The following is an 18,618-nucleotide window of genomic DNA, read 5'->3' on the forward strand; positions in this document are numbered from 1 at the left end:
CAACAAGCTTATTTGTGCATCACAGTGGAGTTATGTTCATCCCCAAAGGGGTGAAAGGTTTCCGGTGTCTTCCAGAGGTCAAAGGTAATTGGCAGCTTCAATTAGTGCCATCAGCTCACGCAGATATATACTGTAGCATAATACCTCACATAAGGTGTTTGTCAAATGGCAAGCTGTGTGTGCTTTAAGCTGATACAAATCAAAGGTGTAAAGAGGTCAGCAGAAAGAGAGATCATAGACGAGCGCATGCTGGTGTAGACATTTAAACGAATGAGCAGAACAGAAACAAAAGTGTGTTGGTTTTCAAGGGTCCTCAAGTAATTGCCATCATAACGTAAGCCTTGTTTCCACCTTTGTGTGCACTGACTATAAAATATTTCAATACCTGATAGGTTTGCTCGTTTATGAATGTTCAGTTTTATTAAAAGTTACATAATACTCAGACTCATAGTTTTGATTCAGCGTTTGGATGTGGCCTTATATTTATAATACATATGCATATGCATGCATATATTCACAAGAAATTACACCTTTGAGCATGATTAGCAATTAAAAAGACACTTTACTTTGTATTCCTCACATTGTGCTTCATTAAACAGTCTGTTTCTGAATAGTTTTTGGAGGCTTCCAACTTATACAGATACCTTGTACTTCTATAATCCTTCAGTATTTGTTATTATAAATTTTTAGGCATAATTACGTCCGCTGTTTGACTTTGTTAATGCGACATATTATGAGGCATACCTTAGAACAGAAAATGTTCACACTGACCAGGGCTTCTAACTACTGTGAGCGAGGGGCTGCACACAAACAGTCCCTTTGAGCCACTGAGTGTTGACTTTGGTTTTCAATGGTCTCTTCATTGGTTTACGCTGTATCGTTGCCATGAAGTAGATAAATGTATATGTGTACTGTATTTGTGTTACCTAGGGGTGTGTTCACATGCCAGGAAAAATAAAAAGCACAAGGGAGGGTGTTGGTCACTAAGGCCACTTCTGGATTTCTGGGGGTCTGCGGTTTTAGTCCGGCATCATCGAGGTACAGAGGCCGAACACACAGGCCCAGAGCATAATGAAGTGTGTTTACGCCCACTTGACAAACGATGCATTCATAATTTGGTAACCGTTCCATCGTTGGCTTTGATTAAGATTTTTACATCAGCAGGACTAATGGAGGCATCAAACCCTGTGTTTGCTCCAGGTGTCCATGATGACGGATGAAATCCTTAAACTGCATTTTTTCATGCTGGGGAGTATCAAAATATTTTCTTTCCACATTCTCATAAAGTAGGAAGGATTTCTTGTTTTTTTTTTGTGTAAATTTATACTTGGAAACATTTTTTTAACATTACATTACATTATTTTAACATTTTATATCATTAACATTATTTTAAAATATATTGTATATGAACATATTGCACCTGATATGGCATGTTAATGCCAATTAAATGATAGAAATCCACCAAATCTTCCTTTTCTGTCTTTGTTTTTGTTTTATTAATTTTCAGTGGCTCATCTGACAGACTGAACATTTTATAGTTCTGATCTCACTGTGTGGAACCAGTTTAATAACATCCCCACCATATTACTGAAGGTAAAAACGACAAACTACACCATATAGCCAATCAGAGGTTAATAAGGCCATTTCCCAGTGGTACATGTAGAGTATTGTGTGAATGATCTATTTCCAGACGTGATAGAAATAAAATGTTTTCTATGTAAGTTAGTTGGGCAGCATTATCCCCTGTGCCTGTGTGGGTTTTCCCTGTGTTCTTTGTGTTCATTTGTGATTCTAAATTGAAAGCAAGTGTGGAAATTCTGTGTTGGCACTGTTAAAAAAACATTTATAACATTGCCTGCAAACTATTGCATAACCGGTATGTAAACTGTATACCAACATCTTCACCACTTGTGTAACACCAAGTTGTTAAACCAATTAAATGAAAAAACAGGGAACATGTTGTGTCTGTTGCGGACAAAAATTGATGTCATCTGCCCTCACGGAGGCAAATGGCATTGTTTAAATAAAGTTAGAAATTTTAAAAAACTTTCTTTCAACTATTAGATTATATTCTTACAGCTTAGAATCACACCAGTCTGTTAAATAAGAGCTAAACTTGTACTTTGTACCTTGCTTAAATGCTTCTTCTACCCTTCCCCTCTGAGTGCCTTGTGGTTGTAAATATTTTCTGACGTGGTAAATACACAGAGCCGCTCAGTGTAACATACTCGCACAATAAGTTCTATTTACCTGAGATTTGTGGAAGGATTTGGCTGTGATGGCTGATTGATGCAGACACTGTTGGGACCCAACATTCATGCACAGCATCCGCCCACTGTATACCTTCTTTCATTGTTTCACCTAAGTCATGAAAAGGTCAGAGAATACCTGCCTTTGCGTGTGATACGAAACTACAGCAGTGAAATAGAACAGCTACTTGTTGGCTGCGCGGCTACAGAGCTGCCTCTGTAAGCGAAATCCAATGAGTTGGAGTTTCAGAAAACAAAACTGCTTTTCTTGCTATTAAGCCAGTGATGAAATTGGCTGGTTTGGGGGGGGGGGGTAACTACTGCTGCTATTGAACTTTTCTATTTTGGGCAAAAGACCCATGATGAGAAATCTCTGGGAGAAAACAGGGCAGCATGTGTGTTCACATTCCACATGTCTGACCTATGACAGTGCCCTCTGTTTGCAGCACTCTGCGATGATCTAATGAGAGTCCAGACAGACATAAGATTTAGGAGTTGGGGGAGCTGCTCTCATACAAGTCCAATTCTCCCTCTTTTTCTTTATTTATCCAGTGAAAGAAACCACATTACCCGTTCACACCTGTGAATTCTCAACGAACTTCATTGATGGTCACTAAACAATTTCTCATGTTTTCAACAAAGCAAACTAACAAAATCAAGTATGTTTGGATATTGTTTGTTGTTTGTTAAATCTGCTTCTTAAGGGTCCACGAATTTTAAGGAATATTTCTGGTTCATATCAACTCATTTTATATTACATCTACTTTTAATGTCATTATTTCATTACGAGAATGTTCTATTGGAAAGCTAATGCAGAATTTCGTGTTGACGTATGCCAGATCAAACTAACTGGAACTTAAGAAAACATCGTAAAATAGGAAAAAAACGCTGCAGAAGTGCACAAAAACTTTACAAAATATGACCTAAGTGTTTCTGGAGAGACAAAAATGTGACGAAAAAGTTACAGAAAGGACAAACTAACAGTAAACGGCTGATAAAAAAACATGTATCTACAGTCTTATTTGAGAAGCTTGAAATGTATGGCTTCTACAGTTTTCCATGTGTAATCGAGAACTTTTAATGACAATGTGGTTTAATACTCCAATAAAATGCTAAACATCATGGCTAAACTAGCCCACTGCTCTGCTCTTAGCATCAAGCACTTTTTTTCTGCAAACGTCTCCCTGCGTTACTTTGATGAGTTTAAAATTGGCATATAACGTGTAGACATGATGGAGAAAACCTGCAAAATGGTATTGTGAGAATGCCATTGATAATGTCATCTTTCTTGCAGAGAAAGACTCGGAGAAGGGCCTCAGTGTTCTATTTAAAATCTTCGGTTTTCTCTCTTTCACCTTATTTTCTTGTTGGGCCTGTCCAAAAGACAAACAATTCCAAGAAAAGTCCTTATTTTCTTTCTCCTGATTTTTTTCTCCCTTTTTTCTTATTCTCTGTCTCTTTGGTATTTCCCACTTCCTTAGTTCTGTAAAGCTGGGACGGCTGGAGATTTTACACCCAATTGGTCGAGTTGGGGGCCTTTGTCGGAGCCCTTCTCCAGCTCCACAAGTGGCAGAAGGGACCTGGGTTCTGAATGGCGCTTTGTGTACTGTTTTTCTAAGAGGGGGCCCTCTCTCTCCCGCTCTCATCTGTCACAGGTCCCTCTCCGTCCACGCTCCACAATGCCTGATTGTTTCTGCCAAGTCGCCAGGTTCCAGGCCAGATCTGAACAACGCTTTCCTGCCAAATACCGACCCTGGTTTTCGTTTTTCTTCCACACACAAAGGGATTCTAAGTTACTGTCCACGTTTTAGAAGGAGACTTAGATAGCTGTCCACCAGCAGCACTTTATTTGCTGAGTGCGTTTGAGAGCTAAAGGTTGTAAAAATTTCCATCCACAGCAAAGGAAAGAAAGGACCATAAACCAAAAAGGAGGTAAAATTGCTGGGCATACATTTATTGTGATTATTAAAGACAGTAGGTGAAAAACGTGCATATTACATAGATTTAATAATGAGGCTATTAACAGCTTGTTGGATGGATTTTCCTGGAATCACATTAAAAAACAAAAACAACAATAACAAAAGCAAACAAGGAAAACAAAGCAGAAAAACCAGAAATGCACGAGGATGAAAAATTAAGACTCCTCATTCAACAGTGCATGCTCTGTTCAGTTATCAAACAGGCAATCTCACCAGTATCACTTTCCAAGAAACATCTCAGACAGGAGAACCGTTTCCAGGGGAAAGTCTTGATGTTTTTCTAGATGTCTGACAATATGAAAAGACTTTGGGAGAGCCTCGGAGTGATGCGTGTGAAAATGAATTTGTTTTTCAGGTATTGGTGTAACATTACCATCACATTACTGTTTCCTCAGAGGGCCTCAGCATAGGAAGACTGTCTTTTTTGTCCGTCTCACTGGGGGAAGGATTTTTCTTTTCAGCCATAATAACTCAGTTTCTGCCTACATGTCAACAGGGAAAGAGGCGACATTTTGTTAATGAGTCGTGTCAAGACCCCCCCAAAAAATGCATCTTCTTTAAATTAGGACACATAAATGTACAGTTTCATATTTTTTGAGAATCTCAGACGACTATGACCATACAGCTCAAAGACAACAAGGATTAGTTATTAGTTATAGAGCATAATTGATTTTTAACATATACTGTCATGTCCAGCTGTCTAACATGCCTAAAAAATATACCAAACTCACTAAATCTCTTATTGTCTTTAGAAAACAGTGACGCAAAGAAAAATGATCACATGTAACAACTCATTGTTCCTGGTGGTGTTTTCTCTGGCATCTCTTGGCATTCTGCAATGTCTAGTTGTTGTTTTTCTTCCATTCTGGCTTCATTATTCAACACTTTTCTTTCACTGTGATGTTTTTTTTTGCAAAAATGAAATAGTGTAGCTTTAGAAGGTAATGTAAAAAAATGAAAAAAATCAGGCACATTTCTATCATGCACTAAAGTAATCAGCATTTTTTTTTTTTTTGGTATAGCATGCTACTCTGTCTAATGTTCAGTGCATGAAATACACCGTTTTCTTGCTCTAATCACAAAAGGCCTGCTTGCCATGCTTACCAATAAACCCCTGTACTGTTGCATGGAGAAACCCAATCACTGGCAGTTAAGAGTCTGGGCATTCCTGGCCATATGAGACACCAGTTCCAAGAAACTAAGTCTTAAGCTCCCTCATAAACACAGCACCAGCAATATTGTCAGCTAAATATAGGCTGTCTTCTGTAGTCTCCCTCCCCAGTTGCCCATCGCTCTCTCATCGCTCCAGTTTGGATACCATGAGTTGATCGTGGATTATGGTTTGTTGTTTGTTGGTGGTCTGGGTTCTTACACTCATATCGCCGTGTAAGAAGACCTGAGAAATCCAAACCCCGCGCTATTCTACTAAATTTAAATCTGGCTGTGAATGGATGACACTGTTGGCCAGTTGTAAAAAATTAAAAAAAAGTACTTTGAAACTTGGATTACTTGTAAAGAAGGCTCGTCAGACCTACTTAAAATTGAGTTTGAAAGCTTTTTTTTTTTTTTAAAGAAGCTAAAGTAAGCACTAAAAATATGAGAATTTTATATATGGATTAACCTGCATGCAGCAAATAAACTGCATTTCATTACTGCAGTAAAAACTGCAATAATAAGGTTCAGTAAAGTAAAAAGTAACAAGAAAAAGGGAACATAAATGAGAATTTCCCAGTAAAATTAGTTACATTGTATTTCTGATGGTTTTCAGTCTATCATGGACTATTAATGGTTCTTAATGTTTTCAGGTCTCACTTTTTACAGCATGCCACTATCCACCCTCCTCTAATTTTTCCTGCATCACAGAGTTGGTGGAAGCTGCGTTCCACCAGAAGTAGTAAGAGACAACATGCACTGAACATTACGACCCTCACATTCACTGAGCAAATCACTCAGCTAGACTGTACATGCAAACACAAATGGACGGTTTTCTCAGTTCTCAAATAATCAGTCTGGACCTGCGCTGGAACTGAGCTTCCCATTCCTGTCCTCTCCATCCTTTTTTCGGTCTTTGCATTTTTCTTTTTTTTCTTTTGCTCCTTCAATTCATTTCACTCTTTATTAACTCCTTCTATCAATTAAATACCTTTTCATCTTCTTCTCCCTCCTCATGTATTCAGACTGCACCCCCGCTCCGCCCTTTCAGACATTTGACTGAGGGTCAGACGTAACACTTAAGAGCACCCAGGAGGCTGCGTATATCAGAGATAGACAGCCTGCTCTGACTTACTGAGCAGCTGATGCTGAAGTAGTAATCAGTTTTTCACTGAAGCTGTGCGTATGCATTTGCGTGCATGTGTGTGGAAGGGTGGGTGGCACCGGCTATAGTAATCACAGCAAAAGCAGCTCAGAGCAGGTTGATCCATCAGTTGTCACCTAACAGTTTAGTTTAGATTTGTGTTTATTAATGTAGAATTGTTTATGTATTTAGTGTATTTGCGTTTGTGTGTACTCGTATATATGTTGAGGACAAGTGAGCCCGTGTTTAGATTAGACCTCCTTTCGTCTAAGCCAGTAAGAAGGCAGGGCTTCACTGTGGTCAGTAAATGTCGTCACAAGTACAGTCAAATGAAAGGAAATCATTACAGGAAATGATGCATTAGCCTGGTGACTCAATCTAAGACTTATATTAGAAAAAAGTGAGATTTTTCCACTTAAACTCGGCAGCCTATAGCGTCTGCTTCTGTAACAGCTCCGAGGTGATGAGAGGCCTTGATGCTGCATAATAGATTAATAGATTATCCCCACGAGTGTGGATTTGTGTGTGTTTGCACGCTTCATGTACATTCAGGATGAAAACATGTTAGTCGCGCTGCATGAGTGCCTGAGTAAATACCAAAAATATGATATGTACTTTAAATTGTTTGTGTGTGACTAAACCATAATTACATATTTCACATTCATGTCTCTGCATTTAAATAAAGTTGTGGCTTTGAGTTATCGATTCAAATGCATGGTTGTGAAATTATCCAACAGTGTTTTGTGGCTTTTTTTGTGCAGTCAGTGGTGGAAAAAATAAAATCTAAAATTATTTAACACACTAAAAGTAGAAAACTGCATTTTTGGTACTGTTTGATACTGATGATACTGCTAATTTACACTAACCAACCTCCAGCACTTAAGGAGAGTCCAATCATGATAATATTGTTATGAAAGGAATGTCTGTCAAAACAAAATGTAACAAAACACTGCTCTATTTTCCCGTGCTGGTGTGTCATTGTTTGCAGTTTTCCACAGAAAATGCATCACGGCTTCCAGGAAGGTTTTGGTGTTAGTCTGGCTGGTGACAAATATCTTTTAGTCTTTATCATTGTGAGAACAGCAGCACTAGTCTGCAGCTGTTTATGTGTCACTTCAGTGAGCGTCCATCCTGGTTGATATAACTGTAGTTCATAAACCAAAGTTAAACCCTTCATTTTTGTTCCCAGAATGATGTCTTCCATGCGAGCAACGCCTCCCTTTCATCCACCGCCCGAGGAAGCGGAAGTGATTGGTCAGGACAGTGCAGGCTGGGTTGGTGATGAGCACGACGGCCCAAAGGAGACGGTGTCACCTTCTTTGCATGACCAGTCCCACCCAGACGAACTGCAGCCAATCAGAGAGAAACCAACAGACGCTGAGTGGGAGAATGTCAGTCCTGCTGTGATGGTGAGAAGTGAATTAGGCCAAGAGCTGAGAAACTGACCACATCTTATCCTGAGAGTTTGTGTATTACTATAACTCAGATACACACAAATGTGGGTGTGTGCACAGAGTACACACTCGGGGCTCACAAATCATAAAACACTCGTGAAAACATATGCAGGAATACATAGGGTGTGCAAATTTTCATGCATAGTGATATTTGTGCACTATTGAGTGTGCACAAGGTGTAGTGGACACATACACACACAGAAAGCACCCACGCACGCATTCACTGGTAGTTCTCTCTGGCCTGTGTGCTACAGGCGGTGCTGTAGGCAGCCCAGTGAGGGATCTCGTTTAGAGAGTTATACCCCTGGCCTCCTCTCATCTCCACAGCCTGCTTTGGTGTGTGTGTTTGTATGTGTGTTTGAGTGTGTCTGTTAAGGTGTTAGTTACTTGGCTTCAGGTTCTGTGGGTCCCTAATGGACAAAATGTGCTTCACCCTCTGAGGAAAGGGGAAAGTTTCCTTTGCTATCATTGTTGTGGTAGAGTTGAATAGTTTGCCGAGAAATGTCCCATTTTTTTAAATTACTTGTGTTACTGAAGCATGATTATGGCTCTTTAGATGTTTTGAAATTGTTACTCAGTTATACTGACCCATGTCTAGTGCATAATAACAGCTGTAAATGCAGTAATTCATTAATAACAATATTCAAAAAGTCGACTTAACATCGGTATCAGACTTCAAAGTTGCCTGAAGGCAAAAATTTTCATGAATATTTGAATTTTCGCTCTATATTTTTTCCTTTTTTCTCTCTATTTTTCTCTCCAACTTACACACTCACATATGTGACCGTTGTCCCTCATGGACCAGCACAGGACACTGGTGAGAACCTATAAAGAAATAATCTTTTCAAGTGTTCTGAAAGAGGACAGGTAGTGCTGGGTCAGAAAGTAACAAAGTGCAATGTTTCAAACTGTAAAAGTTTTTTGAAAAAATATGTTCGATCCTTAAATTCAGTCATAAGGTAAAGCTGCAACACTGCCCAAAACAGCCACTGGCCAGTGAAACATGGGAGGTCCCCGTGCTGTGGACAGAGAAAGTAAAACTACGTCCTTCTTCACTTCATTGCCTCACCAGCCTCCAACAGTGAGGGTCAACTTAAAACTTTGTGATTCAAGGTTCTGATCTGAGCATCAAACATTACAGCTTGCACCACCCTGCTTGTATAACTCTTGAGCAGACCTGGAAAAAAAGCCAACACACCTGAACAATCCGTGAGTGACACACTATCTTGTAATCCTCATTACAGAGGCATCTTCCGCTTAAAGACAAAAGTGCACAACAGAGCCTCCTGGAGCCATTTCAAGGGCATCTTAAGATCCCGCTGTTAGCCAAAGCCCCTTGTCTTTGAAACATAAGCCTCCTAAAGTTCTTGGAGATCCCCCCACTCTGTAAGAGGAGGAGAAAGCATCCAGAAATAACCCCAGTGTTAGAGCACCTGTGCTAAAGTGTCTGTTGTGTGGGACAATGTGGTCATCCTGAAGGGCTTATCTTCTTGATAATTATAGAGTCCTTGTGCCTCTTGCTTAACTCATAACCCTGCAGAGCAGACAGCAGTGGGACACACACGCTGGGGTCATGCACCATAAACGACAAAAACCCATCAGATATAACGTTAGCTCAGCACTCAGTCACCTCCGACTTATTATCAGTAAACAGCAGAGAGAGCACCTGGAGGGTGCCCATATTGTTGCTGGGGACTTTAATAAGGCATGTTTGAAATCCGTACTCCCCAAATTCCACCAAAATGTTAAGTGTCCTACCAGGGGGGACAGTAGACTGGACCATGTGTACAGCAACATCAAGCATGGCTACAGAGTGACAGCCTAAGACACTCTGACCACCTCTCTCTGCTCCGCACCCCTGCCTACATCCCCCTCAGGAAACTAACTCCTCCAAGCACCCAGGTCATTAAAATATTGCCAGATGATGCTCTTGTCCAGCTACAGGACTGTTTTGATCTGGTCCATGGTCAATCTTTGAACAGCAGGACCTGGAGACCTTCACTCAGTCTGTCCCTTTCTACATTAAGTGCTATGTAGAGAATGTGACAGTGGACAGCAGGGACATCAAACAGGCCAAGGAGACCTACAGGAGGAGGATAGAGGGCTTCCTCCAAGTGTGGAGAGGCATCCAAGCCCTCACCAACTACAAAAGCCAGAGCCCCCAACCCACGACAGCAGCCTCAAATTTGCAGAGGAGCTCAACACCTTTGCTCAGTTTGAGGCCACCCCTTCCCCGCACCCCGTGTGCTCCACCAAGGATGCCATCACCATCACCCTTCACAGAGCACTGAGCTATCTGGAGAACAGGAAGAGCTAGATGAGGATGCTCTTCGTGGACTACAGTTATGTGTTCAACACCATAATACCAGACATCCTCATTACCAAACTGGACCACCTAAAAATCCCCCCTGCATACATATGACTGTACACCAACCTACCCAACCAGCGTCATCGTCAAGTATGTCGATGACACCAACACAATGGTAAAGTAGGCCCAACAGTGGCTGCGCTTCCTCTGTGTCCTGAGCAAGAATAACCTGGACCAGAAGCTGCTGCTGCCTTCTACCGCTCTTCAGTGGAGAGTGTGCCCTCCTACTGGTGTTTGGTATGCAGGGGCCACTACTAAGAACAGGAAGCCTTCTCAGAGGGTAATCAACACCACCCAAAAAAATCATTGGCTGTCCTCTACCACGCCTGGAGGCCATCGCCAGCTCCTCCTGTCTCAGGCAAACCAGGGCCATCACACGTGACTCCCTGCACCCCGCCCACGACCTCTTTGACCCGCTGCCCTCTGGTCGGCACCTCAATTCAATCAGGTCCCACATTTCCAGACTCACAAACAGTTTCTTCCCCTGAAACCATTCGGACTGTCAATAAACACTATCCCCCTCACACCCCACCCCTGCCCACCCACCTCACCAATCACCCCATCACTCAGGCCACTCACACATGAGCTGTATACTCAGACCAACTCTTTTTTTTGCACTGCTTCCAAGCACTTTGTTCTCCAATGTGTGCTTCTCTCTTGTGTTTATATATTTCTCCTGGTTATTATTTATTGCTGGTGACTTACTTTTTATGTTTTATTCCTGCACATTTGGTGTCCAGCACCCATCATGTTATTGTAAATGTACAATGACAATAAAGGTCTATTCTATTCTATTCTATTCTATTCTATTCTATTCTATTCTATTCTATTCATTATCAAAAGGTCTGATTTTTGTCACCTTGACCATAACAGGAATTAATTCTTATTCTAAAGAGAGGTATAAAAAATCATATGCATCACCCGAGATGTCTGTGTATGACTGTAGGGTTAAACCTCGATGTGTAATTAATGAATATATTATGAATTTATTAAAGACACAAATCAAGGTTTTTCTCAAACTACTATAACACTTTACTGGCTTTAAATTATTCCACAAATCCACTTCCACCAGCACCAGATTGCATGTGTCTGCGGTCATGCTGCTCTTTACATGTAAGCACCCTCAACTGAAAAAACACTTGCAAGGCTTGGCCTTCTCACAGTGTGTCTCAGTGGATTATACACATGTGACCTCGGCAGTATAAAGATATGTAATGGAGTATCACCATGTTGTTTTTGATGACAGATAGATCAAGTACTGTGCTCGTCATATTCTGTCAGTAGCAAAATGCAATCCTAAACCTGACATTTGGCATGTCACACCAGCTGACCCGTGCCCAGGCAAAGCGTGGTAGAGCAAATAAAGTACAGGCTCACTCCCAAATAGCACTACAGGGATACAGTAAAGAGCTTTGGGATGCATTTGTCTGAGCTGTGTTAAAAATAAACTGTTGCATGAATTGAAATGCCCTCTCACAGATATGCAGTACTTAATTACTTTCTATGGCTCATGGGTTTGAACTCTCATTTTCTATTTCTTCCAAGGACAATGAAAGCAGTAAAGGTGGCTCAGTCTACTCTTACCGGACTACATCTACCTCTCCAACCAAGCCAGAGGAGTGTCCAAGGGATCGCGGGGAGCCTGTGATTGGCCTCGCCTTTGGGACGCCAGAGCGCCGCAAAGGGAGCCTGGCAGACGTGGTGGACACACTGAAACAGAAGAAGCTCGTCGAGCTGACCAAGACAGAGCAGGACGGTAAGAAAAAGGTCTTCAGTGTGTATGTGTGTGCATGTTTTACCACTAGTGGGCCAGAATCTTTACATTTCAGCCTTGCCTTTTATTCGAAGCTGCAGGCTGTGGAGTAAAGCTGCTCTTCCACTTATAAACATTCTGTGTAGCTAACTGGAAGATAACTATATACATCTAAGAAACAACGCTGCTTTGGGTGGGTAACCATTGTTTTTTGGCTTCATCTGAAGGGCTTTGGGTGAGTTTTATAAGCTTAAATGAGTTAGAGAAATTGTCTAAACACATAGTGGAACATTTATTTATTTATTTCAAACACATTTTCCATATTGTCCATTTTCTAGTCCTACAATTGGTGAACTGTTTGTCTTCCATTAATATAACAGATTTTAAAACTTTAGCAAAGGTCCTCATTTGTTGCAGGGTTAAGAGCTATCTAGATGAGTGAATATGTCACAGATCTCTCCCCACATTTTTGTTTGAAGTGATACATTAACACAACTGCATCTGCATCTTCATTCTAGCTTTTCACAGAAGTGATGCAGTTTTTACTCAGTTTCCCTTCCACATAAAGCAATAACAACATTTGCTCACCATTTTGTTCTCTCTTTTTCTGAAAACTTCCTCTCCAGAAGATCTTTGAACATCTAAAATTACAACTGACAGATCCCTCACTCGTTAGATCACAGTATCAATCAGTGAAAACACAGGTTTCCCTTTCTCCGCTGCTCCTCTGATCTACACCTCCAACACGGGAAAGGGTTGGAGTCTCCCAGCGTGCCTCAGCTTGCCCTTTTCCTCCCCAAAGCAAACCAGATCTAAAACCATCTAACACCCCTCTTTACTATTATGTGCACATAGTAATCGCGATAATATCAGAGGAGTGCTTGATCTCTCTCATTTAGAGGTTTCACTTTGTTATTGATACAGTAAAATGGGCCAGAATTGGATGGCCTGAGGCGTTATACAGTCCACGGTGTCTTAAGCTCGAAGACAGGAAGGTTTGCCTCTCATGTTCAGCAGGGAAACTGGTTTAAAAGAAAAACACACACACACACATATCTGTGAGTGTGTGTTTTCAAAAGTGTTGTGACACCTTCCTTTCAAATCAAGGAGGACACAAGTGGATAAAAATGCTAGGAGCCCACCTTTGAATGTCGCTCTTTTTAATTTTTTTTCAGAACCACATCTATACTTCTGATCAACAATACCCGACCTTGCTTACTGTACAATGACGTTGGCCATTTTTAATTAGTTCTGAAGTTTTCTAAACTTATTTTCCTGTTTACTGCGTGTAGTGATTGTGCAGCAACACAACAGCAACAAACATAGGCCTTCATTGAATTTGCTTAGGTTTCCCTTTTTTCCTATTAATTACTTTTCATATCCCTTGTATGAGAGGAATATGAGCAAGGTATGCCGTATTCTAAAGCCACTATTCTTGATATTGTGATCAAGTAGCTCTTGGCCCGTTTGATTGCAAGCACTTCCACCCTTTTTCGGCTTAGAGAAATATAACATTATTAAAAAAAACATTCATCAGAAAAAGCGAAGTCTTATATTAGTAGTATACAAAGAGACCTTTTATTACAGATGAGTGATTCAGGGCGACGGTGATTAAATGATAAATTATTTAGAATGTTTTTAAGTTAGCAATAAATGAAATGGTGATTAATTGATAATAATTGGTTTGGAAACTATCTTGTAAAGGTCAAACTGATGCTTTTAAAACTTTATACATGGTTGTTTACTACTGTGCAGTTCATCTGTAAAACATTGGGATGACTAGTATTATGATGAAAGGCATGTCTAAAATGATGTTTTACGTATGCAGTTGGTGTGATGAAATCGGATCCTGGAGCTCACAGTCCACTTTCTGTTCATGAACTGTGTAGCTTTGTTACTCGTTTGCTTTTTTCTTTAACTTTCGCTCAGTGTTTGGATCGGTTTAAACACCAGGACTGCTGACGTACATTTACAAGATCAGGATCTGAGTTAGTCTTGCTTTCACAACAATAGTCTTGCATGTTGAAAAATGAAACTCCCAGTGTGTTAAAATGTCAAAAACAAAATCCCGTGATAGGTGATAAGAACACCATTGTGTGTATCTCTGACAGACCAGGCACTTCAACAAAACAGCAGTATGGACTTTTTGATGTTGTGACTGAGGACAAGTTTACTGATTAGTAAAAAACAAACCTTTATCACAAAAAAAACAAAAACATTTGCTCATCATTAAAAAATACATATTGCGGTTTAGTGTAATTGTTTCTACCTCTATGATGCGATTCCATCCATTCATCCATCATTTTCCTAACTACTTATTCAGTTCAGGGTTGTGGGGCAGCTGGATCTCTCATATGACGAGAGGCAGGATACATCCTGGGCAGGTCAGCAGCACAGTCACAGGGTCATGATGCAATCATAATATACTGTTAATAAATTAAATACTTTATGTTCCATGAAATATGACATAGAAATGTAATTACTAATGATTATTAAACATTGCTAATAATTATATCATTGTTTGTAACATAAAAATGCTAGTTTAATTAACATCATCAACAATGATGGTTAACTATGGAAGCAATGCTTATGCTAAAAGATATAGTAATACTAGTAACAGTAAGAATAGCAGTGATGTTTCAAAACGACTTTGATATTAAGCATCTTGTTTTGGGACTTTGGCTCGTTCTTTGCTAATTATCCGCAGTACTAGCACTGATCATGCTGCACTCACTTACACAAAAACAAACAAGGCAAACATGTGCAGTATAACCAGACACACTGACTCATGCAGGGCTTGCTTGAATAGTAATTGTGTTTCAGGGCCTTGTAATCATTCATGCGAATTGCTGTGATCCTTGTAGAAGCATTGTAAAAATGTCTTTCATCCAGCGCTTTGGTAATGCTTAGATGCGGAGACTGACGGGTACTTCTACTTTTTTTTTCTTAATGAGTTTAGTCAAAAATGAGGTGGTTGATAGAGGCTGAATGCTTCATCGAGTGAGCTTTCCTTGTGTGGCTTTCAAAACTGATGAGCAATAACGCTCCACACCCTTTTTCTTTTTTATTTCTCATTTGTTAATTTGCTTGAATACTGCCTCCTAATTTAATTGCCTCTTTCTCTTCTCTAGTTGATTATTGTCTTTTTCCATTTATCTTTCCAGTTCATCTTCTTTCTATCCTTCAACTTCTGGAGCCTTTCAAATCACTTCTAGCACATTTTTAAAAAATCCTTTTGCAACAGGCAACCTTGCTCACATCCTAAAATAAATCGTTGTTTGTGTTACTGGTGAGGATGAAGCATTCCAAATGCATAAGCTGTCTGATTTGTTTGTTTTGTTAAAAGAATGTAAAGCAGAAAGGAGTGCAAGGCCATTGTGGTGAACAGACCTATATACTGAGCTCTTGTGTGGAGTAGATTGGAGATAATTTTTTGCGTTATTGTATAATTAAAATATTCAGGAATTCTGCATTTGAGCCAAGTCTTTTTTTCCTGGCTCTTTACTCGCGTGTGTTCACTTTGACTCGCACTTAAAATGGAGTTTGTTCAGAATGCTCTTACGCCACCAGCAGATTTGATCATCGCCACTCAAATGGGAAGCACATTAAGCTCTGAACAATACTGCCCCTCACCTCGTCCTCTGCCTCCTGCTGCTAAGGGCTCAGTCAGCTGAGCTCTCCCAAGTTAGATTGGCTGTGTGATCAAATGGAACAGACCCTATCCAACCACTGAGCACTCACTTAGCCTAACGTGGCTGACCCCTATGCACCGTGGCCCGGAGCTAAAGTGTGGATGATGTCGCTGTTAGCCCTCGTGCTGCGCTTACCCCCTGTCGGCACGCTGTTAGCAGTCTGCTTCTCAGAGGTGCCCTAAGTGCCTGTGACAGCTCTACTGAATAGACATGGCCTCGCTTTGCTATGCGGGACTTTATTTATTTATTTATTTATATCTTCACACAAAGACAGCCTCAGCTTTTAAAAGCTTTATCAAGAAGTCTTTAAGACTGTGTCAGGTAGCAGTATTTCCACACAGCTAAGTTGCTGAAAATGCATCCTTTTCACCTAGACTCTCACAACATGGGAGCCAAGAGGGTGAAGGTCGGGAGTTTTCTGGAGAATTTTGTATTTATGCTGAATTGTGCCTTTCTTATGTGAAGATTTAGCTACAAAAGCTTTCTGCATACAAAAGGGTTGCTCTATACCGTTAGAGCACTTATTAGACTAGTAGGCTGGTTGCTGAATAAAATGTTCAAGGCCAGGGTGACGGAAGATCAGAATTAAACAAACAAACAGAAAAAAGCAGGTCCTAGATTTGTTGTTGAATGGAAATACTCCATCCTTAGTCGATTTGCAGCTAAAAATAAGAGATGGAGAGGCTGGGAAATAAAAGCCTGGAATAAACAATTACAGTAATAACCCAAACAATTGTCTGTCTCTGAACACTGATATATCCTTTCTTCTTAGCCATCATTAATCTGAATTCACCTCATCTCCTTGAGCCCTCTTTATAAAAAGGGAAACAACGCTTAGAAGTGGACACATTTAACTGAATGCCAAACCCAGCCATTCTGGGCTGCTGCCTGGCGGACATTAAACCCATTCAAGTGTGCAATCAAGCTCCCTCCGTTTTGATGAGTGAATTATGATTATCTGTATTGTCATGCCTCCCGGGGGCTGACCTGCAGTGTTGGAGCCTGGCATGGGGAAAGTGCCCTTGTGCCAACTTAGTCAGCCATCTAAATGTGCCTACTGCAGCTTTGGTGCCTGGCAAACACTTAACATCACTCTAATCCCTGCTTACACTTGAGCCTGTATGAATTACTGTACAATTCATGTCTTTCATTTGCAAATGAGATCAGGTCCAATTACGGCAACACTGCACTGCTCCGGAGCGGTTATAAAACAGACACCTGTGTGACTAATTTATTACCCGAACCGGAGTTGAATTTAGCAACAAAAGATTCAATTCAATTCAATTGTATTTATGTAGCGCCAAATGACAACAGCAGTTGCTTCAAGGTGCTTTATATTGTAAGGTAAACCCCCTATAATAATACAGAGACAAGTCCAACAATCAGATGACCCCCTATGAGCAAGAACTTGGCAACAGTGGGAAAGAAAAACTCCATTTTAACAGGAAGAAATCTCTGGCAGAACCAGGTTCAGGGAGGGGCGGCCATCTGCTGTGAAAATGCATTTAACATGCTCCATTAGGTCAGCATGTCCATACTATATTTGCATCCATCCAGTGTAACAAAGAAAAACACCAGATGTAGGCAATACCTCAAGGTACACATTAAGCCTTCATGTAAACTCTGAGCCTGTTTGGTACTGACTGGTGGTACAGTTTCAGATTTGCCACTAACTGCCTTCACATCATATGGAAATTGGCAAAAGCATAACATCCAAACTAACATTAGTGGTAAGATGATGATGCATTTCTACGATCCAACAAATCTGTCTTTCTTTTTGTGAGTCACTGTGACTGCCTCCATTGATTTATTTTTGTGGAGCCGGAACTTCCTCCAGTCTTTCTTTCTGGTTCGTTGTCCTGCTTTGAATGTGTTATATGACTTGTTTCATCAGAGAGTTCTACATCATTTGTGCATGCACTCGTCTCTCTCCGGTTTGAAATGACAGCAGCGTAACTGAAAAAATGTGATGTCACAGAGTGCACCAATCAACGCTTTGCACTATCAATCAAATTATGAATAAACCACAACCACACATTCCTGATAAAGCAGGACAGCTGTGGTTTTTAAGTGTTAAACTCCTAAAAATGACAGTGAATTGGATAAAGAACTCAGTGTTGCTAATTTCATGTGAAAAACTGGTTTAAACCCAAGTTTACAGAGGAGCTTAAAACCTTTTACACAAAAATAAATAGTCAAAGCCACTGTATGTTAATTAGACATAGTAAAAACAGCAAACTCTGACCTACATCTAAAGTGTAATCAGTACACAAAAAAACATTACTTTATCTTCCACGCAGACACAGTGACATCAACATTTGCAGCTCTTTTGAAGCTACACTTTTATTAGCCTTGTTCTGTGTGCTTAAGCCTATGTTGTCCAGTTTGGAGGTGTCTGCACTATGTCTTGTGCTGAGGCCAGGCCAGAGCTGGACACCCAATCACCAATATAATGGCATCCCCAGCTGGAAGAGGAGGTCAGAGCAAGGCCAAACCTTCACTTAACCCCATTTTTCAGTGACAATAGAAACATTCTGGCTTGGTTCTTTCTGACTGCTGAAAGATGTTTCAACATCTCTGTTGTTACAGCCACTCGAACTGTGCAGCGCACACTCCTCCCCCCGAGGGAGAGTGTGCGCTCTGACTATTGGGCATTTTGGGAGTGCTATAATGTTCAATAAAACATTCCCTCTGAGATTTCACTTGTAACTATAATGAATGAATCTTTGATCTTATTAACAGTTTAGGTGCTACCCTTGCTCGTCAGCAGTATTGTGTGAAGGTTAAATACTCTGTACGTTCCATCAGCTAAGCTGCAGAAGAAGCA

At 40.5% G+C, this 18,618-nt stretch overlaps 1 protein-coding gene across 7 annotated transcripts in view; it reads left to right on the forward strand.

Annotated features, from left to right (window-relative positions):
• The window catches only part of LOC116313968 (transcription factor SOX-6-like), a 102,085-nt gene that overhangs the window by 26,553 nt on the left and 56,914 nt on the right, over nt 1–18,618 (forward strand). For all 7 annotated transcript variants that reach the window (XM_039615542.1, XM_039615540.1, XM_031731828.2 and 4 more), the window contains 2 exons: nt 7,714–7,933; nt 11,892–12,102. In XM_039615542.1, the coding sequence (XP_039471476.1) occupies nt 7,714–7,933; nt 11,892–12,102 (431 nt within the window). The remainder of the gene's footprint in view (nt 1–7,713; nt 7,934–11,891; nt 12,103–18,618) is intronic.

This window comes from Oreochromis aureus, linkage group 7 (genome assembly GCF_013358895.1).
Source record: "Oreochromis aureus strain Israel breed Guangdong linkage group 7, ZZ_aureus, whole genome shotgun sequence".
Classification (NCBI taxonomy): Eukaryota; Metazoa; Chordata; class Actinopteri; order Cichliformes; family Cichlidae; genus Oreochromis; species Oreochromis aureus.